The sequence below is a fragment of the Sturnira hondurensis genome, unplaced genomic scaffold, assembly GCF_014824575.4.
Source record: "Sturnira hondurensis isolate 20B ecotype Veracruz unplaced genomic scaffold, ASM1482457v3 Scaffold0015509, whole genome shotgun sequence".
Taxonomy (NCBI): Eukaryota; Metazoa; Chordata; class Mammalia; order Chiroptera; family Phyllostomidae; genus Sturnira; species Sturnira hondurensis.
The window spans coordinates 9,991,710-10,018,852 of NW_028088140.1; the positions used below are offsets into that span (position 1 = coordinate 9,991,710).

At 53.4% G+C, this 27,143-nt stretch overlaps 1 protein-coding gene across 5 annotated transcripts in view; it reads left to right on the forward strand.

Annotated features, from left to right (window-relative positions):
• Positions 1-22,730, forward strand: part of IQSEC3 (IQ motif and Sec7 domain ArfGEF 3) — a 122,706-nt gene extending 99,976 nt beyond the window's left edge. The window contains exons 6-15 of one of the 5 annotated variants that reach the window (XR_005069210.1): positions 1,359-1,481; positions 1,987-2,153; positions 5,806-5,945; positions 8,173-8,298; positions 10,265-10,364; positions 10,509-10,670; positions 13,627-13,719; positions 15,678-15,727; positions 15,811-16,843; positions 19,171-19,233. Coding sequence is in view for 2 of the 5 variants with exons in the window: in XM_037064746.1 (XP_036920641.1) it covers positions 1,359-1,481; positions 1,987-2,153; positions 5,806-5,945; positions 8,173-8,298; positions 10,265-10,364; positions 10,509-10,670; positions 13,627-13,719; positions 15,678-15,727; positions 19,154-19,600 (1,408 nt within the window). In the remaining 3 variants the exon portion in view is untranslated. Of the gene's footprint in view, positions 1-1,358; positions 1,482-1,986; positions 2,154-5,805; positions 5,946-8,172; positions 8,299-10,264; positions 10,365-10,508; positions 10,671-13,626; positions 13,720-15,677; positions 15,728-15,810; positions 16,844-19,153 lie in introns of all 5 variants that reach the window. The other 4 variants (XR_005069209.1, XR_005069211.1, XM_037064746.1 and 1 more) reach the window with 4 other exon arrangements.
• The last annotated feature ends 4,413 nt before the right edge of the window (positions 22,731-27,143 follow it).

Consider the following 27,143-nt stretch of genomic DNA (forward strand, 5'->3'; position numbering starts at 1 on the left):
ATGATGGCAGGAGTGGGGCCTGCTCAGGGCTCATCCCTCCCCTCAGGCAGCTACTGTTCTGAGTCCATTGGCTGCTGGGCCCTGAGCCACACTCTGAGCTCAAGCCCTCCGTGGGCTGGCAGGTAGGCAGTGAATGGGACCCTGATGCCTGGGGGTCACGACACTGCATTGGAGTCCCCAGAGGCTATGGGAGCAGAGTGGGGCTCTTCACCAGCAGAGGGCAGTGATGGGCTTGCCATAAAATGACCAGGAGAGAGGAGACTGGAACAGAGCGTGGGTGTAGAGAGGGGAGGGGTCAGCTCCCAGAGCCTTGTTGGCAGGGATAAGCCTTTTCAATTCTCAGGGAGAATTAGGTCTGCAGCTTGGCCAGGCCTAGATTCCTGCCTTTCTGCTCACAGTCCTGGGGCAAAGGAGGTCAAGGCAGGACCCAGTGGAAGGGAAGGTCCCCCAGGAGCAGGCCAAGAAAAAGTGAGACTGCCTAGTGGGGTGACTGGCATGTGCCCCCCACTTCCTCTTGCCCCCACACACCAAAGGGCAAACTCTCCAGGATTAGAGGTGGCGTTTCAGAGGTAGAAGGGCCCTTGGGGAGCCGAATTCTGACCTCCTCTTCCTCAGAAGAAACTAATGTTCCAAGAAGTGAGTCTAAATTAAAGTTACAAAAAATTCAGTGGTCAGCCCAGGCCCAGAGTCTGGCTGTGTCTTTCACACTGTCCCCTCCCACATTAGGCCAATTTGTCATTTCCTCTCAGTGGCCACAGCTTCCCCTGATTGCTGGGGCTCCTTGGCTGCACATGCAGGACCTGTAAGCCTACGGCAGAACTGGAGGGTGGTACAGGAGGAGGTCCCACCACCTTGAAGCCCAAATGAGACCTAGAAAAGGAAGCTAGGGTGACACGTGGGCTCCCAGTAGGTCGCTGGAAGAATAGAGGTGTAAGCTGCATTTACATACATCCTAGACCTATGTCTTACCCTGAGATGCTCTGAGGTTGCGAGGAAAGGACTTGGCCTTTGGAGGCTCAGCCTCCTGCTGGCTCACTGGCCTTGGGCAACCAGCTAGCCTCTCTGGGCCTCGGGTTTGTACATCAGTCAGCCATCTGCCTCTCAGGCCATCATGTTAGATGAGAGGTATGAGAAAGGGTCTCTGAAGTTATTAAAGGGAGACACCTGGCAGGTGAGTAAGGCCTGGGAGGCCCCACCAGTCCCCTCCTAGTTGGTCCCAGGGACCAAAGGCCCTCTGTCACCCCAGCAGAGTGGGGTCTGCCAGCCACTGGTAGGCTGCACCTCACTCCTCAGCTCCAGCGAGACGGGGCAGTTTGGGAGCCACCTCTCCTCATGACCTTCCTCCCTTCTGCCCTCAGCTGTGTGGTGGACGAGATGGACTTCTCCAGCATGGAGCTGGATGAGGCCCTGCGCAAGTTCCAGGCTCACATTCGTGTGCAGGGGGAAGCCCAGAAAGTGGAGCGGCTCATAGAGGCCTTCAGGTAGCACCCCCTTCTGCAGCCCCTGTCCCTTCAAACACCCTTCAAAATGTACACCTGGGGTATGGCGGAGGCTGGGGAAGAAGAACTGCTATGGGCCTGGGGGCTAGAGGTGCTGGGGGGTCAGTCAGTCAAGGGCTGGGAGAAGCCTTTATGGTGAGGTGGGAGAGGTGGGCTAGGTAGAAAGGAGAAAAGGAAAGAAAAGGGACAGAGCCCTCAAGCTCTCCAAGACGGAGCAGCCTCCAGGTGGCCTGCATGCACCTCACTCACCCATCAATGTACAGATCTTTACTGAGAGTCTGTGCAGGGCTGGTGCCGTGGGATCTGTGGGTGTGTGACACCTGTCATGTCCCCTCTGAGGGGAGAAGACCAGGCTGTGGGTGGAATCAACAGAGTATGGGGAGGCTGGGACAGTGGGGGGGGTGGCACTGCCCAGACCTAAAGCCTTGCTGGAGCTGGGGAGGGCGGGGGAGGGGCCTCAGCCCCCACTCTGTGTCCTCCACCACAGCCAGCGCTACTGCATGTGCAACCCCGAGGTGGTGCAGCAATTCCACAACCCTGACACGATCTTCATCCTGGCCTTTGCCATCATCCTCCTCAACACTGACATGTACAGCCCCAATATTAAGCCCGACCGGAAGATGATGCTAGAGGACTTCATCCGAAACCTTCGAGGTAAGGAGGTGGGGGCAGGTGGGTGAGGCCACTGCTCTGGCCTGTTCTGTTGGGTGCTATTTCTGTGCCTCTGAGCCCAGTTGTAGATTGTCACTCCAGCAGCCAAGCACACTGGATGCTGTTCCCTGGGTCTAGCCACACATAGCAACCTGGGGAAGTTGCTTGCATTCCAGGCGTGTGAGGACTTTCCAGGAGCCACTGCCATTGCCCTGTGCCAAGCAGCAAGTGCCCCTGGGCAGTGCCCCCTGCCCAGCATGGATTGTCCTCCATTGGTTTACTTCCAGGCCCCTGGTACCATAGCTGCTGCCTAGGTGGCACAGCCCTCCCCGCTACACAACTTATGAGGGCTTTTAAGTCTTGGGTCCATTTAAGTCAGCCCTACAGGTGACATATGGCACCTACCAGCCAGGTCCCCCTCTAACTGACGCAGTGCACCACCCAGCAGGCATTAAGGAAGACTGTCAGGGTGTGGTATGTACTCAGCTGACTGTTTCCTTTTTTAGCATCTTAAAAATAAAAGTTATACATGAACATAATTTAATAAAATCAAATAACTCTATGAGACTTACTAAAAACCATTAGTCCTGCCCCTCTTGCCATTCTTTCTTAGAGGTAATCACTTTTTTCTTGCTCTCTATTAGGTTTCCTCTACATCACTAAACAATGTGCTTCCTTCTGTTTCTTTTTTCATATTCCTTTTTCATATTTTCATTGGTATAAAAATGCATACTGTAAGGTCTATAAATCTGAGATCTTGGCAAATGTTCATATTCCTCTATATAATCACACCCAGAGCTGAGCAGAGATTTCCATCCTTACCTCAGAACATTCTTTCATGTTCCTTTCCATTCAATACCCCTGCCCAAGAGTAAAACTTGGTCTTTTCATCAACATTGACTAATTGTTCTAATTGACTAAGAATTCTCCATTGTTCCAGTTCCTGACCTTTGGCTATTATTTTGCTTGCTCTCTCTGAAAATGTATTGGTTCTTCTCATTGTCCTTTGTGTCTGAATTGTCATCATGATGTGACTTTTGTTATGATTTTTTTTCCAACTATTGTACTAGGCACCAGGTTGTTGTTTTAGTCTAGAATCACAAGTCCTCCAATTGTGGGATGTTTTCTAAATATCATATTTGTTTCCCCCTCCATTGTCTCTGTACTGTTTTTCTTGAACTCTTATTCAGACATTAGATCTCCTAGTTTGATTCTCTAATTGTTATGGTTTTCTATCTGCTGTCTCTGTCTTCCTGTTGACTTTCTTGAAGCTATCCCTCAGCTTTACCTTTGAAGTCTCCTACTAAACTTTTCATTTCTGTTATCACATTTTTCCTTTTCAATAACTCTTTTTGTTCTCTAAATGTTCCTCTCTTATAGCATTTTATTTTTGTGTTGTAAATGCAGTATCTTCTTATATGCCCCTGAAAGCATTAATAATGTTTTTACTTGTTTGTTTCAGTTTCTTCCTGCTTGCCTCTATTTCTTCTGACTTCCATTTTCTGTTTTTCCCATACTTCTTTCTCATATACAGTTGATGGAGCTTGGTTGTCCATTTATATTTAAGAGTGAGCCACTAAACAACTGATTAGACTCTGAGTACAGGCGGGCTGCGGAGTGGCGGATTTTCTCATGGGGTTGGTTTAGTTAAGCTGTTCCATTGGGGGGCCCCTACTGTGGTGTCTTTAGATGTTTCCTCTTGTGCTGGTTGATTCTCCAGAAAAGACATGTCCAATCTGTTGTCCAGATGCTATGAGTCTTGTTGCCAACATCCTGAGATCTTTGCAATTACACAGGGTTGAGGGGGTCTCTTAATACATACACATCAGTTCCATCCTCCAGTATCCAGTACAGACTCCCACCTTTGGCTGGGCTTGGGGTCCCGTAGCCCTGAGTTTCTGGTTCACCCCTTCCACAGGATTAACCTTCAGTGTTCTTCTGCAGTGGAGGAAGGGATAGGCACATCTCAATGTTTTCTAGATTTTCAACCTATTTTCCTGTTTTGAGCCCACCTTCACCTCTACTTTAAGAGATCCTTTTGCCACCAATTCTAGAACTCCTCTAAGTTGTCATGCTTCCATGTCCAGTTTCTTAGGTTTGCTAGTTCATTCATTCACTCTTCTGTTTCTCAGGCCCCATGGTACCATCACTTCTTCCTCACCCTTTGTGGGTGTGGCCTCTTTTTAAAATTCCTTTTCACCAGAATATTCATGAAGAGGCATGCAGCCTGCCATCTTTACCTGTTAGCCTCTGTGTGTTCAGTCTGGAGTCCTGCTTTTTCTTACCCCCAGCCTGATTTCTCTCATGTCCCCAGAGGTGCTGCATGGCCCATTAGCTTACCTTTAAGAACCAGGTACAGCCCTGACTGGTGTGGCTTAGTCGGTTGAGTGCTGACCTGTGATATGAAAGGTCGCTGGTTCAATTCCTGGTCAGAACACATGCCTGGGTTGCAGGTCAGGTGATGGTTGGGGGTGTGAAAGAGGCAACCAATTGGTAGACTCTCCCTCTAAAAATAAATAAATAAATAAAATCTCTCTCTAAAAAAAAAAGAACCAGGTACAGATGTGGAAGAAATAGGGTTAATACAGAGAGTTGCTCATAGAAGGTGAATGTCTTTTCAGTGGTACGAAAACTCCTTTGAAGACATTTGCCAAAGTTACTTTATTTTCAATTTTTTCCTCTTATCAAAAAGCATATTGTCATTAAAGATTTAGAAAAGGTAGATTTTTTATTGCCTCTATTTCTGCTTCCAAAGAAATTTGTTTTCAGGTTGATATATTTCTTTTTTAAAAACTTTTTAAATTGATTTTAGAGAAAACAAGGAAGGGAGAGAGAGAGAGTGAGAAAGAAACATGGATTTGTTGTTCCACTTATTTCGGCATTCATTGGTTGATTCTTGTATGTGCCCTGACCAGAGATTGAACCCGCAATCTTGGCATATCAGGGGGGTGCTCTAACCAACCAAGCTACGCAGTCAATATACCCTCTTGCTATATTTCCTGCTAATAATATTTGTTACCAAAGTTATACCATTACTATGAAGTAGCTGATGGGTATAGGGTCTCCTCACCGGCATTGCCACAGGGGGCTCCTCTTCAGTCGATGTCCAGCTCCTACCACATTCCCAGTGGGGGTAGAATCTTGTCACTCATTCAACAACTAATCATGGAGCACCATGTTCCCTGTTGGAAGGGAGGGGAAAACCTGAGAAGGGGTGAAAATTAAAAGGAAAACAGGACAGAGCATTAGTCTTCAAGATGCTCTCCTGGCAGGGTGGGGGAGGGGAGGTTAGACAAGTGCACAGAAGACAAGAGGACTGCAGAGGCAAAGGCACATAGCAGGACCATGGGTGCTGTATTTGGAGATGAGGACAGAGGCCTGGGAAGTGGAAGTGGAGGTTCTGGAACAGCAGGAGATGAGGCTGGAAATGTGTGTTGGGGCCATATTATAGCGATATAATGTGCTTAGCCTGGCTAAGGAGTTTGTCCTTAACTTAATGGCTATGGGGAGCCAACCATTGAAGGGTTTGGAGAAGGGACAGGGCAAAATGAAGGCCACCCTTTAGGAGCTTCTGTCTGGGAGGAGGCTTCCCCTCTCTGGCTCCAGGTCTGACATCTCCCTCCTCCACCTCTCTGCCCCCCTTGTCCCACTCCAGGTGTGGATGATGGTGCTGACATCCCCAGGGAGCTGGTGGTTGGCATCTACGAAAGGATACAGCAGAAGGAGCTCAAGTCCAATGAGGACCATGTCACATATGTCACCAAGGTGGAGAAGTCCATCGTGGGCATGAAGACAGTAAGTGTCTGCTGCAGAACAGTACTCCTCTGTGGGTGTCACATCCTCTCCTGTGTCTGCTAAGCTCTCCCTTCTCCCACCACCTCCTCTCATTTCTTTCTTGCTGACATCTGCTCCCATATGGGGGCGACTTACTTGCAAGTCTCCCCAGGTGCCACGGAAGAAAGTGAATGTGTCTGAGACACAACGTGATCTGTTTGGGGAGGAGAGGTGAGCTGTGGCCAGTTTCTCAGGGGAGACAAAGGCCCTCGGCGGCCGTTTCTCCGAGGAGAAAAAAGCCCAGAGCTCTCTGCTCCATAGTCTTTTACTGGGTTGTAATACACAGGAATACAGGGCGGCAAGGATCAAGCAGTAGATAACATTTCAAAGATATCTGAGGGCTTCAGAGTCTGAGTCAGTGTCTGTCAGGAAGAGAGCTGCAGAAACTTTGGGAGACATACTCATTTCCTCTCCGACCCTTATCATATGAATGAAAGCACTCTTAGCAGAGCAGATTTCACCGGTTTATCAGCAAGTCTTTGTGATGCCAGATTTTTCCCCAGGACATACTCTAGCAAGGCAAGGAGCTGCACCTCTCCCCAACAAGTATTCAGGCTTAAGGAGATTAGAGCCAGGAAGCGCATCTCCCAGAGAACATGGGGACTTGGGCTTTGACAAAGCTGGGGAGGGGCGGGGCGAGAGTCCATTGCTGTTTGTTGCAACACCCCCGCCCCCAGCCCAGTCCTTCCATGAAGGCCTCCCAAGTGATCAAGTCTGGCTTAGGTTGCCCCCTGCTGTGAGGAGTCTTATCTGTCATTGACTTCTGACCAAGCTTTGGGGGCAGAGAGAGAAAACTGAGGCAGCATTTGCTACCAGAGACAAGCTTTGTCTCCTGAAGCTCGCATTCCAGAGGTCCTCCCTCACCCTTAGCCATAAGGGGTACAGATACAATGCCTAAAACCAGGCAGAGCAGTCTACAACACTCCCATTCTCTTCCTTGCCTTTCAAAAACACTTTTCCATCATTCATACACTTAGTAACTACTGAGTTCCTACTGTGTGCTGCACCCTCTTCTTTTCCTTGTCTCATTTCCTCATCCCCTCTTGCTCCCAGCTGCTGCAGCAGGAGAGACTGAGGTGAGGTGTTGGGCAATGCTGCCCAGGGCTCTATAGTTGAAGCATCCCCATGGCCAGCCAGGGAGGTATAGGATGGGGTGGACACTGGGCAGTCCTGGATGGTCCTACTGGATAGAACACAGAAAATGGGCTAACGTACAATTTAGACTGTGGCGTCTCAAATCATTGGGGCACCCCTTAGTTGTGACCTGTGTCTCAGGCAGTATGTTGTGAGTTTGCAGTGATTTTTAAGGTGTTTTCTGCAGTTTACTACTTTGCTTACATGACATCGGAGGCTCTTTATGCCATAATCACAAAGGGTGTGGAGTGGGTTCTGGGGTCTGTCTTCAGTTGCTGCTCCCTGAATTGCTGGGGGTCACTTTGGAGACCTCATCTGAGGCTGTGCACTGGCTCTCTGTTCAGTCTGTGTAACGATGGCCTTTTTCTGCCTGGAGCCCACATGTATATTTAACTCCTCACCCAAGGATATATTTAAAGAGAGAGAGAGAGAGAGAAACATCGATTGGTTGCCTCCTGTACACGCCCCAACTAGAGATCAAATCTGTGATGTAGGTGTATGCCTTGACTGGGATTGAACCTGTAACTTCTTGGTGTACAAGACGACACCCCAACCAACTAAGCATCTGGCCAGGGCCCAGAGCCTATACTGCTGAGGTTTTAGCATCTCTTGGGTTTGCAGACAGCACTGGAGCAGACCGTTTTACACCCTGGAGCAGATTCAAGGTGTCCCTGTAGTCCCCTCCCTCTTGCTTACTTGTGTTTAGGTGTGCAGTGGAGAAGGGGTGGGTGCCATCCTGCAGGCTGAGGCCTCAAGAAGGTCTTGGTGGGAAATGGGTTGACAGCAACTGGGCGTCAACAGTCTGAAAGTGCTTATCAATTGTATTTCCCATCCCTTCGCCTCCTCCTTTACTCCAGCATAATAAGCCAGCCTTGCTCCCTAAGGAACACAATGAGGGGGCAAGAGCCCCAGTGAGGAGAAAGGAAGTTTAGGGTCAAGTTCAGGCCTTGTAATAAACCCCAGGCCTCTGTCAGCTCTCCTGGGACATGGGTGCTGTCGAGCATGGGGGATTGGGAGCTCTGGCGTCACCTGCTGAGTTTGGGCCTCTCCCCAGGTGCTGTCAGTGCCCCATCGCCGCCTGGTCTGCTGCAGCCGGCTCTTCGAGGTGACAGATGTGAACAAGCTGCAGAAGCAGGCTGCACATCAGAGGGAGGTGTTCCTCTTCAATGACTTGCTGGTGGTAAGTAGACTGGCCCAGGGCACTGCTGCCGTGCTCAGCCTTGGTAAAGAGCAGTGGAAGGGGCCCTCCCTGACTGCACACAGGATGCTGTGTACTTAGTGGCTGATTTACCTTGTTGGTGGCACTTTCACATTATGGGGTGTGAGGTAGCTCAAGCAGATAGGGGCATTTCTACTTCATAAGTTATGAAACCAAGATATAGAGAGGTTAAGTCATTTCCATAATCATGGTGGAAATGAATTAGATTCCAGACCCTCCTTCTCTCCATATTGTAGAAGCCTGGGGCAGGCAGGGTACAGAGATGGGCTTCGTGTCCCACTTCAGGGAATATAGTGGTGGTTGCTGGACCTAAACAGGGTAGGCACTGTCACTGGGCCTGGAGGGATGCTGGTGTGTGCGTGTGTGTGGGCTCACACCTGCATCTGTGTGCATCCACATCTGTATGGCACTAGTTTGGTCTTTAGCACCTGAAAACAGGCATCCATTCCACACGTGTTTAGTGAATGTCTGCTGTGTGCCAGGCATTGTTGTAAGTGCTGGGAAGCAGTGGTGAACAGGCTTTGGTTTCTGTCTTTCGTTCAGACCCCATATCTTCTCTATGTGTGAGTCATAGAGGCACCACCTCTAAAATGATCTCAAATCTGATGATCCTGTGCTAAGGTCCGTCTGCCACAGAGTCAGGAGTGATCCTTCCAGAGTGCAAGTCAGGCCTGTCTGCCATGCTTCAGACCTGACCCCACTTCCTGTGCAGGAGAAGGACTTCCTACCTCCCTGCCTGCTGCCTGCAGGACCTCGGACCTCATGCCCTCACTTCTTCCCTGGCTGCTCTGGCACCTTGCCCGCAGCCTGCTTCCCACGGGCCAGGCTCATCCTATCTCAGGCCTTTGTTCTTGCTGTTCCTGCTTGAAAATCTCTCCCTCTCATCCCACCTACCCCCACCCCGTAACCTTTCCCTACCTCTGCCCTGTCTTCATTCAGGTCTCAATTGAAACGTCACCTCCTTACACAGGCCCTCCCTGCCACCTAGCAAGGGAGCCTGCCAATAATTATCTGATCCTTACTCTTTCATTTTCTTCAGAATACTTCTCAGTTCCAGAATTGCCTTATTTCTCCATTCCTTCCTCTTAGTTTTTGTTTGTTCGCTTGTTTTTATTGTGTTGGTCTTCCTCCACTGAAGCAGGAGTGCCCTGAGGGCTGGGCACCCCCTGTCTCCCGCTTTCCTGGCTCTCCAGAACCCAGCTCATGGAAGGTGCTCAAGAAATATTCGTGTATTGAGCAACCAGCTTATAGAGCTTTCATTTTAGTGGAGAAGGGAGATAAATGATAAGTAATAAAACAAACAATGAAGTTGGTATCGAGTTGAGAGGAAGGTGCTGTGAAGACAGTGACACGGGTGATAGGATAGACAGTGACTGGTGTTAGGTGGACTTTTTTTTTGTTTTTTAGTTAGGATCGTCAAGGAAGGAACCTGTAAGGAGGTGGCATTTCATGTAAGATCTAGTAATGAGAGTAGCCCAGCTTTGCAGAAAGCTTCAGGGAGAGCTATGGAAGGGGAGTAATGTGAGCAAAGGGTCTGCAGTGGACTGAGCCTGCCCTGTTCAAGCTACAGAAAAGAAGAGAGTGTGGCTTCAGCAGGAGCCGGAGCAAGACAGGGACCAGATCTGGTGGGGCAGGAAGTGAGGATTGGCTTCTTCTAAGAGCAGTGGGAATAACCACTGGAGGGCTTTATGCAGGAAAAGAACCGTATTTTGAGAGAGTGGGTGTTGATTGTATATGCATGTGTAGATGTATTCAACAGATGTATATGCACATGAGTGTGAACATATCCCAAGTATATAAGTGTGTGTGCATGTGCATGTATGTTTGCATGTGTTTGCCTATCAGTTCAGGGTTGTCCATGGGAGTTCATACAGCCACATGCCTGTGAACACCCACCAGTGCATCTCTGTCTCCCTCTCCTGGACAGATTCTCAAACTTTGCCCAAAGAAGAAGAGCTCCTCTACGTACACTTTCTGCAAGTCGGTTGGCCTGCTGGGCATGCAGTTCCACCTCTTTGAGAATGAATGTGAGTCTGGGTGGGACTGGAGATGAGGCAGAGGATGGCTGGGGGAAGTTGAGGGCTGCAGAGATGGGGGAGGGGGCAAGCATGATAAACCAGCTCCTGCCTCACCTCCTGCTCACGACCTCCGGCCTGGGGTCTGGTTTCCAGATTACTCTCATGGCATCACTCTGGTGACCCCGCTCTTGGGTTCTGAGAAGAGGCAGGTGCTGCATTTCTGTGCCCTGGGCTCGGATGAAATGCAGAAGTTTGTGGAGGACCTGAAGGAGTCCATTGCAGAAGTGACGGAGCTGGAGCAGATCCGGATAGAATGTAAGGACACAGTGCATTCCAGGCTTTCTGAGGTGGTTGGCAGGGAGGGCGGGCCAGCCCCCAGTCAGCAAGGGACAGAGTCAGCTTGTAGACAGACAGGGCTCTGACTTTTTCCCCCACTTTGGAGTGAGTGTGGGGTGAGCCAAGGACCCTTCTGCCGTGCTGAACTTCCCCCAGCTCACTGCACCACCATGGTCTCCGTGGGTGCAATGTCCTTCTGTTTCTCCATAGCTATGGTGAGGTAGATTAGAGCATGCACACATGGGGCGACCAGGAGCCCCTCGGAGCTGAGAACTCCACTGCGCAGGACCAGGACACTGGGCCAGCTGACCAAGACAGAAATGCAAACTAGAGTGCGGCCTGGCGTCTCTCCCACCAAACTCCCTGTGCAGCCTCTTCCCCTGGACCCAGTCCGGGTTCACATACTACATCTGGTTGTTTCATTTCTCCCATCTCTTTTCATCTGAAATAGTCCCCCAACTTAATTTTTCATAACATTATCTTTCAGAAGAGCCCAGACTGGTGTTCTGACTGTCCATCATTTTGGTCTTTCTATTGCTAAGCAAAGCCTTGATTCCTGATTGTTCCAACTCAGGCATTTTAGAAAACATGGGTCTCTTCAGACATCCGGGTGGCTTACTGGTTGCTTTCCAGCTTAAGAAAAGGGCAGCAATGACCTACGACCTATGCCCATTTGCAAGCTTTTACTATCTAAGCACTGCTACGGCTTCAGATAGCCCTTAAGGCAATTAACTAAGAATGAACTCAGAAAGTAAAACAAAACATAAAACTAGGCTGCAGTTCTGCCTTGTATGGCTACTTAGTTGAAAAGTATTTCTAAATTCATAAAAATCCATTAGGCACCGGAAAGGCAGAGGGGGTTTTTGAGCAGGGAGCTGGATGGCGGAGAGCGGCTTTTTAGTCGCTGTTTTGGATCACTTACCTTGCACTAGGCAGTGTGTTCCTATTCTGCTAATCCTCATAGTGATGCTGCACAGTAGGTGCTTTGTCCTCATGTGCCAGATAAGACTCAGAGAGATTAAGGGGTGTGTCCAAGGTCATGCATATTGAAAGCAAAGGAACTGGAATGTGCATTTAAGTCTGACTTTGAGGTTCACGTATTTCCCATTATGGGAGGGACAGAAGAGGTTTTGTTGATAGTTTCCAAAACCAACCAACAAACAAAACTAAATCAAGTTAAAACAAACAGTAAACACATCCCCACCAACTGCTTGGGTGGACAGTTGTGTGAACCCACTTTCTGCACCGCTGGTGCACTTGAGTTCACCAGTATAACAAGCAGACTTTAAGAGGACTGGGCTGGATGCTCCGAGATGCAACCTCCACTGTTGATCTTGAACATTTTCAAGTACACACCCTGAAACAGCTTCACTTCTCTCACTGTCCAAATGTCGCAGGTGGCTCCACACAGCCCCAAGGAACCACAGTGAACCCACAGGCACCAGCATTGCTGGAAGAAGCACCTTTTCCCCATCAGCCTGGGAGCAGCACTTTGTGTATCTCCCCAGAGTACAAAGGAGCAGATACTGCCAGAACGTGCATGTCAGGAGGTGAATATCCTCTCCTGCTGTCTAGGGAGCAGGGGAGTAGGGAGAGAGGCTCACATCTGGCTCTTAGTCTTCAGATGGGGAGAAAGGGGAGGGGCAGCGGAGGGAAGGTTCAGGGCTGGGCAGGGAGGCAAATAGGAAGGAGAAAATGAAAATCAGCAACAGAGACTCTGTATTGAGCACTAATTTCGTGCCTAGACCTGGGATGAATGCGGAGACTATTGTGTTATGTAATTCTTGCCACAACTTTCCACGAGGTGAGTAGTAGTATTCTCATCTTAGAGATAAGGAAACTGGGTGTAACAGAGCCTAAGGAGGAAGCCCAAGCTCACAAGTCAATGACAAAACAACGTTTGTGCCCAGGTCCCTTGGACTCCTTGCTCATTTCTCTGAAGCCAAGAAACCGCTCTGTGGGGAGAGGGACACATCTCAGTTCAGTAGAAGTGCTTCACACTGATTGATGCTGTGCTGTGATCCAGGCAATCAGGACAAACAGCTTTGGTTGGGAGGTTGCAGTGTGCTTTTCCTGGACTACAGATAACCAGCGAGGTGGAAAACAGGACCCGGGGGAACAACTTGAATAAAAGGAACTTGAGTTGTGTCTCCTGGAAAAGAGAAGCTGAAGGAGTGATTTAATAATGACTGTCAAATCTCCAGGGATGATCACTGGCCATTCTCTAGCAGCACCCAGAGAACAAGAAGGAAGGGTTTGCAGTCAAGAGAGCGACAGTGAAATTGAATACCAAGACAGAAGGCTGGGCCACACAGGTCTGTGGCACTGACAGGCCCTTGGGCACAGGGGGCCCCTCCTGGGGAGAGCTCTGAACCCCACACAGGCACAACAGGCCGGGGGCTCAGCACCACGGGAAGCATGGTGAGCAGGTCAGATGGCAGTGGCCACTGCCAAGGTCTGCTGTGCCAAGTGGTTCTTACACATTGTAATAAAAGCTAGTGTTTATTGAGCAATTGCCACAAGCCTCCTCAGTGCCTTAATGTATTTCTTCATGTAAACCCCCTTAAGGACACTTTGAAGTGGGCACTGCTGTCCCTCAGGTGAGGCATGGAGAAGTTCCATAACTTGCCTAAAGCTACACAGCTAGAAAGTATCAGAACCAGGATTCAAACCCACACAGCTCACCTTCCTCATCTTAACCTCTCTACTGCCTGTCTGGCACTCAAGCAGACACTGTCATCCTGTGTACAAATGAAAACATGGAGGCTCCAGAGGGCATGTAACTTGCCGTGAAGTAGGGCCAGTCTGAGGCCCATGTTTTGTGGCACATGCTAGGGACATGTCCTCCTCCTGCTGTGTCTCCTTGTTTCCTTCTTCGCCTCCGTGTGGTGAAGCTTAGGGTTTCTCTCTGTTCATGAGCCTCTCCATTCCCTAGGGGAGCTGGAGAAGCAGCAGGGAGCAAAGACACTCTCCTTCAAGTCTGGAGGAGCCCAGGTGGACCCACAGTTGAAGCAGGGATCGCCTACAGGTGAGCCGTGGCTCTGCTCCAGAGTGGCAGACCCTTGGCCCTGATGGCTGGGGCCCAGGTGGCATGGAGGCCACTTGTGGCCCCTGGGCTTGGATTCCTGGGAGATTTGGGTGAGGGAAGTGCTCATTTCCACGGCCATCCTTCCTGCTGAGGAGCTCCAGGCTTCATCTCCTGGAGCCTTAGCTGTGGGAGTAGGAAGGAAGATGAGAGATGCTCTAGGACCGGGTCCCCCATGCTCCATCACTGTCCTGCCTGGAGGAGTCAGGCGGGGAGTCCTGATAATCCTGTTCCCGATGAGGTACCTTCCACCCTCACACAACCCTGCTCTATGAAGACTCCTGGTTCACTGGGGGCACTGTCCAGACGAATGAATCCAGCTCCAGGCTTTGTACCTGCTTTGGCCACATCCTCTAGGCCTGCTTCCTTCCTCCCACTGATACCTTTTATCTTCCTGTGCTTTTTCCTCCCCTTACTCACCCTACTGGGAGCAAGGGAGATGTACCTCCACCTTCACCCAAATGAAAAAGAATTAGAAGGAGAGGTGACATGAGAGTTAAATCCCATCCCAATAAGCCCTCAGCAAACCACCCAGAACTATGCACTCATTAGTCAATTTGGGAACTTATATTACATGTAACGAATGCTTACCGAGAGCCTGCTGTGTGCCCTGTGCCCAGCACTGGAGAGCCAGGGTCCTGGCAAGACATCAGTGTGAGCTGAGAAACTCCAGTGGGTTTCACGCAGGTCCGCAACCCTCAGTCATGGCCAGGAGGCCATGGTGCTGCGAGGGACCGCACTGCAGGGTGGGGAACACCGGTTGGGAGACAGATTCATTTTCTAAGCAGGACTCAGGGCTCCTTGAACTGTGTGGAGACTCTTACTGTGATGGCACCTTCTGCCCTGAGTGTGACCTGCCATCAGGCATTTGTGATTCTCCCACCCCCTGCTTTTCAGCTGGCCCCTTAATTTTTATCAGGTCACAGTACTTGGGTCGCTGTGTGTTTTCACAGCCATTTATACACCAGAGCTGAGTCTCAGCTGTGATTCGTTCTGACAGCCCACTGCACACGGCACGCCCCAGCCTGCCTCTTTTCAGCTGCAGTCCCTGGCCAGACCAGGCTGCGTCTCCAGGGCTGTCATCAGGGGCCTCCATGCTGGGTGCCTCCTGACCCCAAAGGCTGTCCCAGATCCTCTTGTGCTACAGGAAGGACCAGTGTGGGAACCAGCAACTTCCCCCACCCCAGGGACTGTGAGAAACGAGACAGGCTCCAGCAGAGGAGCCCTGAAATGCCTGCTGGGCAGGTGGTGGGGGTGGATGTGTGAGGGAGGTGACTGGGTGGGGAAGGTCATCAAGCTGTCGCTGGGGGTCCGAAGGGTCCTGGTGCTGAGCCAGGCCAGTTAGGAAACCTTGTGGCAACTACAGAGCCAGGCCCTGGGGTGAGTGCTGTGCAGGCCTCACCTCACTGAGCCCCCACCCTCAGCTAAGCAGCAGAAATAGGAACCAAAAAGGAACATGGCCCCTCCCGCAAGGAGCCTGTATTTGAAGGAGACAGATTAACATGGTGCCCACAAATGCCCAGTAGAGACTCCTTGTGCTTCTAGGAACCAAGAACCAATGCCAGCTCATTGCCAGCTTGCATAGTCCTGGTTGGGGAGGCTTTCACTGTGGGTAAATTAGGGTCAACAGTGCCTATGTGAGAAAGCGTGTCAGAGATCTTCGGGTCTGGGGAGGTGCAGAGAGGTGTGACATCCTGTCCACAGTCACATAGCTATTAAGCGAGAGAACTGGGCTCCAGTTGCCAGTCCACTGACCTGGCTGCCTCTGTCAGGAGTGGTGAGGCCCTCCTTCTCAGCAACCACGCCCTCTAGTTGCAGGCATGCGCAGTTTGAGGTGGGGGCGGGGCAGGGATTTGTATTGGGAGGGTGGAAAGTGAGCCCTGTGATCTTTGCATTCAAAGCCAAAAGGGAAGCCGCGCTGGGTGAGAGGCCTTCGGAGAGCACGGTGGAGGTAAGTGGAGGCCTGGTTGCCCAGGTGAGTGATTCTGTGCCCCACTTGTCCTTCTTCTCACCGTCTCTTGTTTCTCTTCTCAGGTATTAATCAATGCCTCCCCAGCCCGACTCACCATTTTACCAATTTCAAGAGATACAATTAAAAGTCACTGCTAGCATGGGTGATGCCACTGTTCCAGCACCTAACCAGGCGGCAGCACTTCCTCCCATGCCCCAGCCTGGCCTGCCCCAGCTGATTGCCCTCCAAGGTCCAGCTCTCAGACTAACACCATGCACACGAAGCCCCCTGCGGCGTTCCCTCCCACACACCCCCAGGCCCATGTGCCCAGCACGCTGCTCATTGATCCCTTAATACTTGCTATATGTCAGAGAGCCTAATATTCCCCTCCCCCGAGCCCTCCTGTCCTCCACGAGGATAGCCTGGACCCCCTCCAGAGAGCCACCCCTTCCAGGGTGGACACTGCCCTCCTGAATGCTTCTTGGAGAAGTTGGAGACTTGAGAGTGGGGACAGCCGGGAGGGTGGAGCTTCTCTCTGGAGCAGCTGGTCCATCTGGAAAGCTGGCCACGGGCTAGGGGTGTGCACAGTAGAAGAGGAGGCAGAGTCGGGTTGGGGTTGTTTTAGGGGTTTCCTGAGGGAGGCGATCTTTCTGAAGACTGTCCCTGTTGAGGGAAGGGTGGCCCATCCTCAAGCCACATAGGAAGGGACTGGGGAAGGAGTGGCAGCAGCCAGTCCTTCCCAGGCCCCAAAAGTGTCACCTGAGGGGCATGCAGTTGCCCCTGCAAGCCCTTCTGGGTCCCTGTCCTGTATTGGCTCCCCTCAAACCCCAATGAGCCCCATCACTTTTTTTCTGCCAAGCCTCCAGGGACCACTAGCCACTCACACAGACACAGCCTTTCCCAAACCACACCCCCAAGCTGGAGAAGCCCTCATGCAGAGGTCTGAGAGAGGAGCCCTGCCACCCACCAGCTTAAGCTCAAGGAAGCCCCAGGACACTCCAGGGGAACCCAGTTTCTTCTCTTTCCCCATGCCCCCCACTCCTCACACACCTGTGTCTGGAGGAGGCACCTTTACTCGGAGGAGCTTCCTGCCCCAGAAGCTGACAACCCCCCAGGGTGGGTATTCCATCCCCTGCCCTTCCTCCCACCATCTTCCTGCAGCTGCCCATTCTCTAGCCTTGCAGATAAACACACAAAGCTACAGCCCTGCCCGCACCGTAGCCTGACCTACATGGGGAGGACAAGCAACCTGATGGCCTATTCTCCCTCTGACCCTGCCCACAGGGCCATGTGACTATCTGCAAGGCTGCCACCCCCAGCTAGCTCCAGGGCCCTGCCAGCCTCTGCTCCCCTGCACAGGGGCAGCCTCGCTGCCCCTTCTCTCAGCTGGACCCCGAGCTCTCCTGTCCTCTGCCCTCTGTCATTTTCTCGTTGCCTGGCGGAGCCCCTCTGGCAGGCGCTTCTCCATCTTTGAGCTGTTCAGATCTGCTACTCATGTTCCATCCTCAGTCTCTCTCTCTCTCTCTGTTTCTCTCCCCCTCCGCCCCACCCTTTCATCAGCAGGGAGGTGAGAAGGGAATCAGAATGAGAGAATGTTTTGCTGTCACTTCCTGCTTTTCACTTACTATGAAAGATAAGGGGTCAGGTCGGGGTGCAGAGGAGGGAGGTGAGACAGTGCTGGTGGCATCAGGAAGCTGGAGGTGCAGAGGCCGTGCAGGGTGAGGCAAGGGCTGCGGGCGACTTGGGGGGCAGCAGGGAGGAAGGGGAAGGGGGCTCAGTGAGTCTGGACTGGGGCAGCTAGGCATTTGCCTGGGCAGGGGCCGCTACAGAGGGGAAGTGGGGGTGGGGGGAACAGGAGGGACCCAGCTTGCCCTGCTGTCCTGGCCACTTTTCTCCTGAGGAAGAAGTTACCATATGAGCAAGTGGGGAAAGCAGCCAGTCTGCCCAAGTGAGGACCACAGAGGGCTGCCCAGGAGGAAGGAGGCTCTGCCATGCTCTCTGCCTGCCCAGTGTCTTGGCAGGACTGTGAAGGGCTCAGGGACCCCACATTAGCTCAGGGGGAGCTTCAGTCCTGAGAGTGCTGCCAGGATGGAAAATGAGAATGAAGAATAAAGACTGCACCCCACTGAGCATGGTGTGGGGCTTGTGAATGTTGAAGGGCAGAGAACAGGGGCTTGGGGGGCTGCGGAGAGGGATGAGTGTACAGGCGCAGGAAGGGGTCCCTGCAATTGCACCTTTTGCCAATAAATAGCATAAGATCTGCTGGTTTAGGGCTGTGAGGTAGTTTGGGGCTGGACCATCCTGGTCTAGACTTGGAGATGAGGGTCCCTCCCTACAGTCTGGACCTTCTCTGTGCTCTGAGAAGCCTGTCCTAGGCAGTGGTGACAAGGACAATAGGCAGCATCCTCAGAGAGAAGGGTCCCTGCCACCTGCAAAGGACTCAGGTCTTGGAAGGGGGTTGTGGCATCTAGACACCTAGGGGATGAGGAATTAAACCCCTCTCCTTTCAGAATTCTCTAGCTTCCCTTCCACCCATGTCCTCCTCCTCCCCCTCCCCCTGCCAGCAAGAGGAGGCTAAGCGGGTCCACAGAGACCTCCATGACTGGAGAGAGGGGTCCACCTCCTTACTCCTCACCTAGGAAATAAAGATTAGAGTCTTTTCTGGGTACCCCCTCCTGCAGCAGAATAAATTTAACCAGGACTCAGGTTGGGTTAAAGAGGCAGCTGGAGATCTGACTCTGGCCTTTGTTCTCTGGGCTGCTCTTGAATGTGTGGCCATGGCCTAGGGGAGTCTCGAGAAGATGGGGTGTGTCCAGACCACCTCTCAAGGGCTCCTGGCACTCTGGGGGTTGGGCTCCTTCCTGACATCAACAGTGACGATGAGGCTTCCTCTGTAACCAGGTCAGAGGGAGGAGAGGGCTGGAAAGTCTTAGTGGTGCTTGACCCTGTCCCTGTGTCCTCCCTTTGTCCTCAGCACACCCCTGGGAGGCAGAGGGGTGGTGGCAAAGACCCTCACCCCTGCTTTTCAAGCTCAGATGCTGGTAAAAAGGTGGGGAGAAGTGTACCCATGGCCCCAAAGGCACGCAGCAGATCCTTGAAGTCAGAATGCAGAGCTATGCAGAGCTTGAGAGTCTTTGGTCTAACTGCCCATCTCACAGACGAGGAGACTGAGGCCTAGAGAACTGAGGCTACTTATGGTCGGGGGCAGGACATGTCAGTCTCTTGAGTGCACCCAGGGTCAGAACCTCTGTCGGCTGCCAGTTTTCCTCTGGTGGAGAGATGGGGAGTGGGTCAAGGTGAGGGCTGAGAGCCCCTGACGTGCATGGGAGCCAGGGAAGGGGAGAAGGGAGGCTCAGGGTAGCCAGTCCTGGTAGCTGGGAATTAGTCTTGTAACATTTCATGCTTCTCTGGCTGTTTCTAAACTAGGTGTCAATTCACAACAGGCTTCAAACGTCCCAGCACAACTCCGGGCTGGGGGCCGAGAGGGGAGCTCCGGTGCCACTGCCAGACCCGCAGCCTAGCCCCCTGAGAGAGCAGACCCCGCCGCCGTTGCCACCGCTGCCACCGCTGCCACCCACGCCCCCAGGAACCCTGGTGCAGTGTCAGCAAATTGTCAAGGTCATTGTCCTGGACAAGCCCTGTTTGGCCCGCATGGAGCCTCTGCTAAGCCAGGCTCTCTCCTGCTACGCCTCTTCTTCCTCTGACTCCTGCGCCTCTACACCCCTGGGCTGCCTGGGCTCCCCGGTCAAGGTCATCCACCAGCCCCCGCTGCCCCCACCCCCGCCCCCCTACAACCACCCTCACCAGTACTGCCCACCAGGCTCCCTGCTGCACCCGCGCCGCTACTCCAGTGGCTCCAGGAGCCTGGTGTAGACTGTCCCCAACCCTGCTATCCTAGGAGGGCTGCTGCCAAGAGCCCCTGCCACCCCATTGCTGTGCCCCAACCCTGGCACTCTGCATTCCTGGTCACCGTCCTTGTTGTTTTGGAAAGAGGACCCCAGTCCCTAGCACCTGGAGTTGCCTCACCTGATCAGGCTTCCCTTACTCAGCTGAGCATGCTCTTCTTGAGTCTGGAGACACCACCACACTCTCCTGGGCTCTGCACAGCCAGGCACAACCAGGCCTCCTCATCCTCCTGCCACCACTCACCACATGGACCTTGGACCAGAAAGAATAGGAACTGGGGGCCTACCCACCTTCTGGATCCTACATCTGTTGGGCCCTGGGCCTTAGGCTGGGAGGGAGGTACAGGGGCTGGAGGCCAGTACCCAAGCACCAGACAGAAGGTGGCCTGGCTCCCTGCTCAGCACTAGGTGCTACCCTGGGTTGAGGAGGGTTGGCCCTGGATCTCTGGAGGAACCAGGAAAGTGGGAGGGTGAGGAGGGGACTTTCTCCACTGCCCCGGCCTTCCTCAAGCCTGACAGGCTCAGGAGGCTGCTGGTCTGTCCCCCTGGGTGTTGGCTGTCCTGACCACTTCCTCCCCGCTGCTCTTTCTCTGGAGCTGGGCCCTGCCTGCCCCAGTGATGCCCAGGCTCCAAGAAAGCTTTGACGAAGGGATGAGGGGAGGGGTACCAGTCTCAGCTCACTCTAGGTCAATTCAACAGGGCTGTGGTACCGTGAGGTCATATGTCTACAAAATGAACATTTTTAGAGTTTTATTCCCTAGCCCCAAATAATACCCAGCCAATGCAAAGTGCACACTGGGCTCGAACATAAACATGAGTGAGAACTAGGTGAACTTCTTCCACCATGGACGTGAGAACAGGGCGAAGGAGCAGCATCTGTCCCGGGGACAGATGCGACCAGCGAGACAGGGCTCCCCACTGCATGACGTCTGGGGCCTCCATGGGGGTTTGGGTGCAGAAGTGGGTGAGAGAAGCAGGTGCTCCACGGGCACTTGCATTTCCCGTGCTGCCATCCCAAGCTTGTCCCTCAGCCTTTACATCTCCCACCTCCAGGTCTCCCCGAGGAAGGCACCAGGTCTACCTCCTGCAGAGGGCGCTAAAAGAGTTCCTATACCCTCGAAATTGCAAAGGAGAGCAAAGTGGGGCTCTCTGACCCCCTCAGGACTAAGCAGCACTGGGGAGTCATCCTTTAGGTGACCCACAAAGCCTGGACAGCCCCCCTCAAAGACTGCAGGAGGCCCCTGGCTCCGGTCATGCCTTTCAGGCAGTATCTGACCCAAGCCAGTCTGGACTCCTCAGCCCAGGGCCATCACCCAAGGCTGGCCTTCACTGGGCTTCCCTCCTCCTTGGAGCCCATCATCCAAACAGCCCAAGCGATGGAGGTGAACATGGACCAGGTGAACATGCTTCTCCCAGACCCCACCCCGTGTCCACTGCAGTCCCCTGGGCCAGCAAGGAGACCCAGTTCTTTTCCCGCTCTCTGTGCTTTTAGGTGACCTAGCTGTGTTTGTACTTGTGGAGTCACCAAATGTCATTACGATGTCACCCAGCGAATTTGTTTCTGGCCATGTCTTTGTTAGCCTGAATTCCATAACTTGTGACCAGTTACTGCCTCCTCCACTGTGGCTCCACAGCCGAGCTGTTTTTGTCCTGTTGTCCTGTCCCCTCTGCTGTGTCTTTCCTGTGACAGGGACACTACAATCAGAACCTTTCAGAACAGGGTGGCTGACAGGTGGGGCGCATGAATTCAGACACATCTGACGCCCTTGGCCAGGGCATGGTCCCCCATGAAGGGCAAGAGCAAGGCAGCAGGGGCAGAGTCGTGGGGGTGGGAGCGAGGGGATCTTGAATGAGGGTCCGGAAATGGAGTGAGAGTTATGGACAGACATCAGGGAGGAGGTGTTAGGAAGGAAGAGGAGGTTTGATGTGGCTGAATGTGTTGTGGAGTGGGGGCCGTGAGTGCCAGGGGCTGGTGAGCAAGGAGCCCAGCCCTGGCCATCAGGCCCCTTGTCAGCTGCTCACACAGTGCTTCCAGGTGACAAAGTGCCGTCCTCCCTGTCGGTGGGCATAGCATCTCTGGCCCCTCTCTCCCACCTTGGCTGCATCCCTGACTTTCTCTGAGAACCCGGATGCTCAGGTCATGGGGCTTCAGCCCCCAACCCCAGCACTTTGGTGACTCCCTGGGCCCCACCTGCCGCACTGGGAGTCCTGGCCTGGGAAGCAGACCTGCCCAGGTTCAGCAGCACATGGGGCCAAGCCTGAGGTGTGAGGCTTTAATCCCCAGTGGCCCGGGGCAAGGTGCAGCTGGCCCTCCTAACTGTTAAAAGGGCAAGAGTCCCCAGCATCTGTGTCCTCCCTCCCCCGGTAGGCCAACAGGCTAAGGCTGGGACCCACCTCCGTCCCCACTCCCAGGGCCTGGCCCCCAGAAGCCTTGGTCAAGCCTCCCGACCTTGCAGAGGCCCAGCCGGAGATGTGCGTGGGCCCTCCTGCTCTTCCACACTGAGGGGCAGTGCTCGACAGCCGAGCCACTGGACACAGCCTCCTGGGTGTGTGCCCAGTTACCCTGACATGTCCCACTTCATCAACTCTCTAGGCCTTATTTGGGGGACCTGAGCCCCTCTCTCAATTTTATCTATTTGGCTCCAACTCCAGAATTAGGAGTAGAGAGAGATGAAACTAGCTTTTTCACCCACTTTTGGGCAAGTTCCACCTCCAGACCTGCCCAGGCAGCTTGACCTAGAAGCTTGCCAGCCTGCTTGCCTGTATCCAAAGGCACACACCTTTATCAGCCCTGGGGCCTTGACCCCTGAAATCCTTAACCCCACCCCACCCAACCTGTTCCCCCATAGCCTGCCAGAATGTCTCTTTGTACCCGATAGGCTTCCCTGATAGCCATCTGTCTGTCCCCGTGTTGGGCTGCACACCCTCCCTGCTGCACCCCTCCCTGCGGACACCCCTGCACCCCATCCGAGAGGAGCCTCTCTAGGGAGAGGCAGGGTAGCTGCTCCCAGCAACTAATCCAAATGGCAAATATTTTGTAACAAAATAGCCCAGAAGTATTTTATCTGTTCAATTCATAGAGTTTTAGAGATTATATTGAAATAATTCTCTTGAGCAAACTGTGTCAGCTGTATTTCTTTCATTCTATGAGAGGGAGGGCCCACCTGAACTCTGAGCATCTAACTGGTGAGATTCCGGAGCCAGAGGACCTTCTGACGCCCCCAGCCCTGGGGTCTTTGGGGGGCAGCTGGGTGGCCAGGCTTCTCTGCTCTGGCCACAGCAGCGTCAGCCCTGTACCCCAGGGTGACACACTTCTGAGCCAGGCTGTGGCATGACTGGGGAGCTCTAGTCAGGGGTGCCATCTGATGGGGGGCACTGAGTAGGAGCTAGGGATGCAGGGCCAGAGAGGTGACCCCCACTAACACACACACACTCACACTCAGCTTTAAGCTATTGAGAGAGCACGTTACAATGGAGACCAGGGGCGGCTCTGGAGGAGGAAGCACCGTGATGGTCGGTGTGCGCCCCGCAGTGTGAGGGATGAGGGGCTAGGGCCCCAAGGGCCCTGCTTGGCTTTCTGTCATGGGAGCAAGGGTGTGTTGGGGGTCAGGGTCCCACTGTTAGATCACCAGCCTCAGGGGACTGTCACCAGACTTCAGCTCTGAAGCCTGACCCTCTTATCACAGTGGCTGGTTTGGCAAGCCCTGGGGTGCACTCTTTCTGTGGGCGGGGGCAGCAGACTCAGGTGAAAGGACTCCGGGGTGTTGGGGGGAAAGCGCATGGAGCCAGAGAGTGCTGTTGAGCAAACGTTTACCGAGCCCCACGGTGCGCCTGGATACCCTGCTTGTTGCTGGAAGGGATCCCAAGATTCTGCAGAGGGGGTGTGACAGCAGCCAAGGGGCTTCGAGGCAGGAGAGCAGACTGAAATCAGGGCTGGGGAGACACACACAAGGTGTTTGGCGAGTGTTCACTGCTACCGGCAATGCTTAGACCAGCCTCTACCCAGGAGCTCAGTGCAGCGATTTGCGGCCTGGAGAGAGGAGAAAGCCTTCCAGCAGAGCTGATCTGTCAGAGGCACTGCGCTGTGGGAGAAAAGCAACTGGCCAAGATAGCTGGTCCAGGAACACTACAAAGACAGCACCCAGCTCCCTTGGCAACTGGAGCTCTGAACATCCTCCAGAGCTCCCCAGACTGAATCCCCTCATTCCCTGTTCAAGTGAAAGGGAACATGACCTCCACCTCTTCCCAGGTCGAGGGAGATTCCAGGAGAAGCCTGGGACCGGTTTTGACCTGTCACATCCTGGGAACTCTTTGACCCTGGAAGCTGAGGACTGGCTCCCTGAGAGGCCTGGGTGAGGGCCGAGGGTCAGGAGGACCTGCTGCTGTCTGTGCGGGACTGTGGGGCAGCACTGCCATTCTCCAAGTCTTCGGGCCCCTGGAGAGCCGGCTGGTGTCCCAGCTCCCTCTGGGTCCATCTGCCATAAGAACAGACAGCTGTGGTCCGTGCAGCTCCCCTGATGACTCAAAGGCAACAGCTAAGGACTTGGAGGAATGTTTCCTGGAAGGTGTCCGGGATTTACAGGTTCCTGGCTGAAAGCAGTGGGCCAGAACAAGATGCCGGTGCTGGAAGTTTGGGGAAACCCAACAAGCCCGGGAACACCTGGCATGGGTGCTGACCTGGGTGCTGGGACATGCCATGAACGGGATGGTGTTCCTGCTCTCCCACAGTTCCCACGGGGTGGGGGGGGGGGCAGCAGAAATCGACAAGGAACCAGCTATTTTCACACAGCAGATCTTGGTACATGAGAGGTGAAGGGGAGGGGCTGTTTCAGAGTGAGCACTCAAGGAAGGCCTCCCCAAGGATGCAGGTTCCACAGGGTGGAGGTCAGGCCAGAGGACAGGGGAGCTGTTCAGATACCACCTCTACGGGCATGGTCTGCATGGGACTACCTGACGTATGAATTTACTTACGTGAAAATTCTTCCTAATCTTACTTAGATGCATTTTAAAAGCACCCATATTAAGGAAATAATAAAACTGGGCTTCTAGAAAAGCGGGGACAGATGGTCCCCATAATCAATGGGGAAGGAAGTGGGTTGGAAGCAGGCAGGCAGGCGGCTTCAGAAGGCAGGTGGGTGAAGGTAACATTAGAGGCTGGGCCGCGGCTGGAGGACCCAGACCACCTGCTCAGACCCCGGGAGACAAGCGCAGCAGTCAGGACAAGCTGAGAGCAGCTCTACTGGGGAGGAGCCACCCGGCACCCAGCGGCCTGCAGGCAGCGCTCTGCCCACCTCGCCCCCATCACCCCAGTCCAAGCAGATCACATTTGCTGTTTATCATAATAACGGGGTGCACTTTGTAGCCTACTAGCCACCTGCTCCTGGGGCTGCCAACCTCCTACAGGCCTCAGCATGAACTACATAAAATGGTGGCGGTGTGGATTCCTCCCACCAGGGCTTGGCAGACCGCTGCTGCGGGCCTGGGCATATCTGCCCGCCTTTCCCAAGCTTCGACTGGCGTTTCTAATTGATCTCAGCTGTCTGGGAGTTACCACCAAGTAATGCATGTCGACACCCAGGATGAAATTAACTTGCCACCCAGCCCTGTCATCCTCGTTGAGCCTCTTGAGGGAAGGCATTTTGGATGCAGGTGGTTTTAGGGTTAAAGCTGAGGGCTGTGAAACCAGGGTCTCGGGAAGAAAAGCTCCGTGAGGAACTGCAGCAGACGCTGCTCGGGCTCGGCCGGCTGTTCTCAGCTCGAGGAAAAAGCTCTGCTTTGTTCCTTAGCTCACCAGCGCTCTGCCCTAGCGATGCTCACAGCTACTTTCTTCGAGAACTCCGCACTACTCTGGCAGCCCGTCAACTCCCCTGTCCCGCGGGTCCCCTCACTTTCTCCACTTGCCGCCTAGCAGCGCCCTCTACTCTGACCCAGAGATGGAGCCACGGAGGTACAATATGGTAGCTGGGGTCCCAGATGCAGATCAGGAATGCCGGGGGAGAAGTCTCTCAGAGGGGCTCTTGATCCCAGGGCACACGAAGCATGGCCCAGAGAGGCCACAGCCAGGCACTGCCAGGCTTGGGAGAGGCCTTTCGGGGGCAGGCAAGGCGCTCTCTCAGGGTGAAGGCGAGGCCCAGACAGAATCCAGTGGCCTGGGGTCACAGGGAGAGGCCTTATCTGTTCTCCACCGCTGCCCAGGAAGGTAGCCAAGCCCAGGGACAGGCCTCACACCCCAGCTCTGCGTCAGAAGTGGTCTAAAGGAAAATTCCATTCTGGAAGAGACTGGAGGATGAAGGGGCTGGGCTCAGAGGGTGGGGAGGAAGCATGGGAATTCTTCACCCCCCCCCCGCCCCCCCGCCCCGACTCCCCGCAGCTCCAGATGGCTTCTTTCCCTAGAGAAGCAGGCACCCTCGCTCCACTAGCCAGCCCCTTGCCTCTCAGTGCTTCCTACTCCCATGACCCTAAAGAACCCAAGGTGAGCTCTGGAAAAACTGTGGGAACTGGTCACAGGGAAGGCAGGAGACCACCAGGATAGCTGGCTGTCCCCATATGCCCAGCNCCCCCCCCCCCCCCCCCCCCCCCCCCCCCCNCGCCCCCCCCCCGCCCCCCCGCCCCGACTCCCCGCAGCTCCAGATGGCTTCTTTCCCTAGAGAAGCAGGCACCCTCGCTCCACTAGCCAGCCCCTTGCCTCTCAGTGCTTCCTACTCCCATGACCCTAAAGAACCCAAGGTGAGCTCTGGAAAAACTGTGGGAACTGGTCACAGGGAAGGCAGGAGACCACCAGGATAGCTGGCTGTCCCCATATGCCCAGCTTCCCTGCGCAGACCTGCTGCCCCCTTACCCTCCAAGACATCTGGGCTAAGAAGTAGCCCCTCCCTAAGTCCACAGGGAACAGAAGGCAGTGCGCGCAGCGCTGTTCCCACTGGCACGGGAGCCATGGGACCCCGCAGTGGTGGGTGGGGGGTGGGGGCCAGACAGGCGAATCGGTCCAGCTGCCTCCTTTCCTCCTTTTACAGACAAGGGGACTATTTAACTGAAGAAGTTACAAAAGGAACAGAAGGATAATCCCAAAGCAAGTAGAAGGAAGGAAATAATGAAAGTAGAAACAATTAAATAAAAAAATACGTATACAACAAAAGAAAAAATAACAAAGCCCAAAGTTAATTCTAAGAAATGCCTAACAAGCTTACAAGCCCCCGATAAGACTAACCATGAAGAGTCAACACAGATAAACAACCAGGGGCGTGCCCCTGTACCACAGCAATGCTTTTTACATAGAATACTGCAGATAAACCATAAACTCACGACAGGGACTGTGAAAACCTGCACAGAATGAACACTGTCCTAGAAAAATATCTCACCAAAACTTGCTCAAAAACAAATAGAAATTTCAGATGTATCCCCCTTGAAGAAATTTGAATATGCAGTTAAAAAAACCTACCCACACCCCCCTCTAAAAAAACCCCTACATAACACCAGGCCAGATGATTTAACAAAAATCTACTGTGCATTCA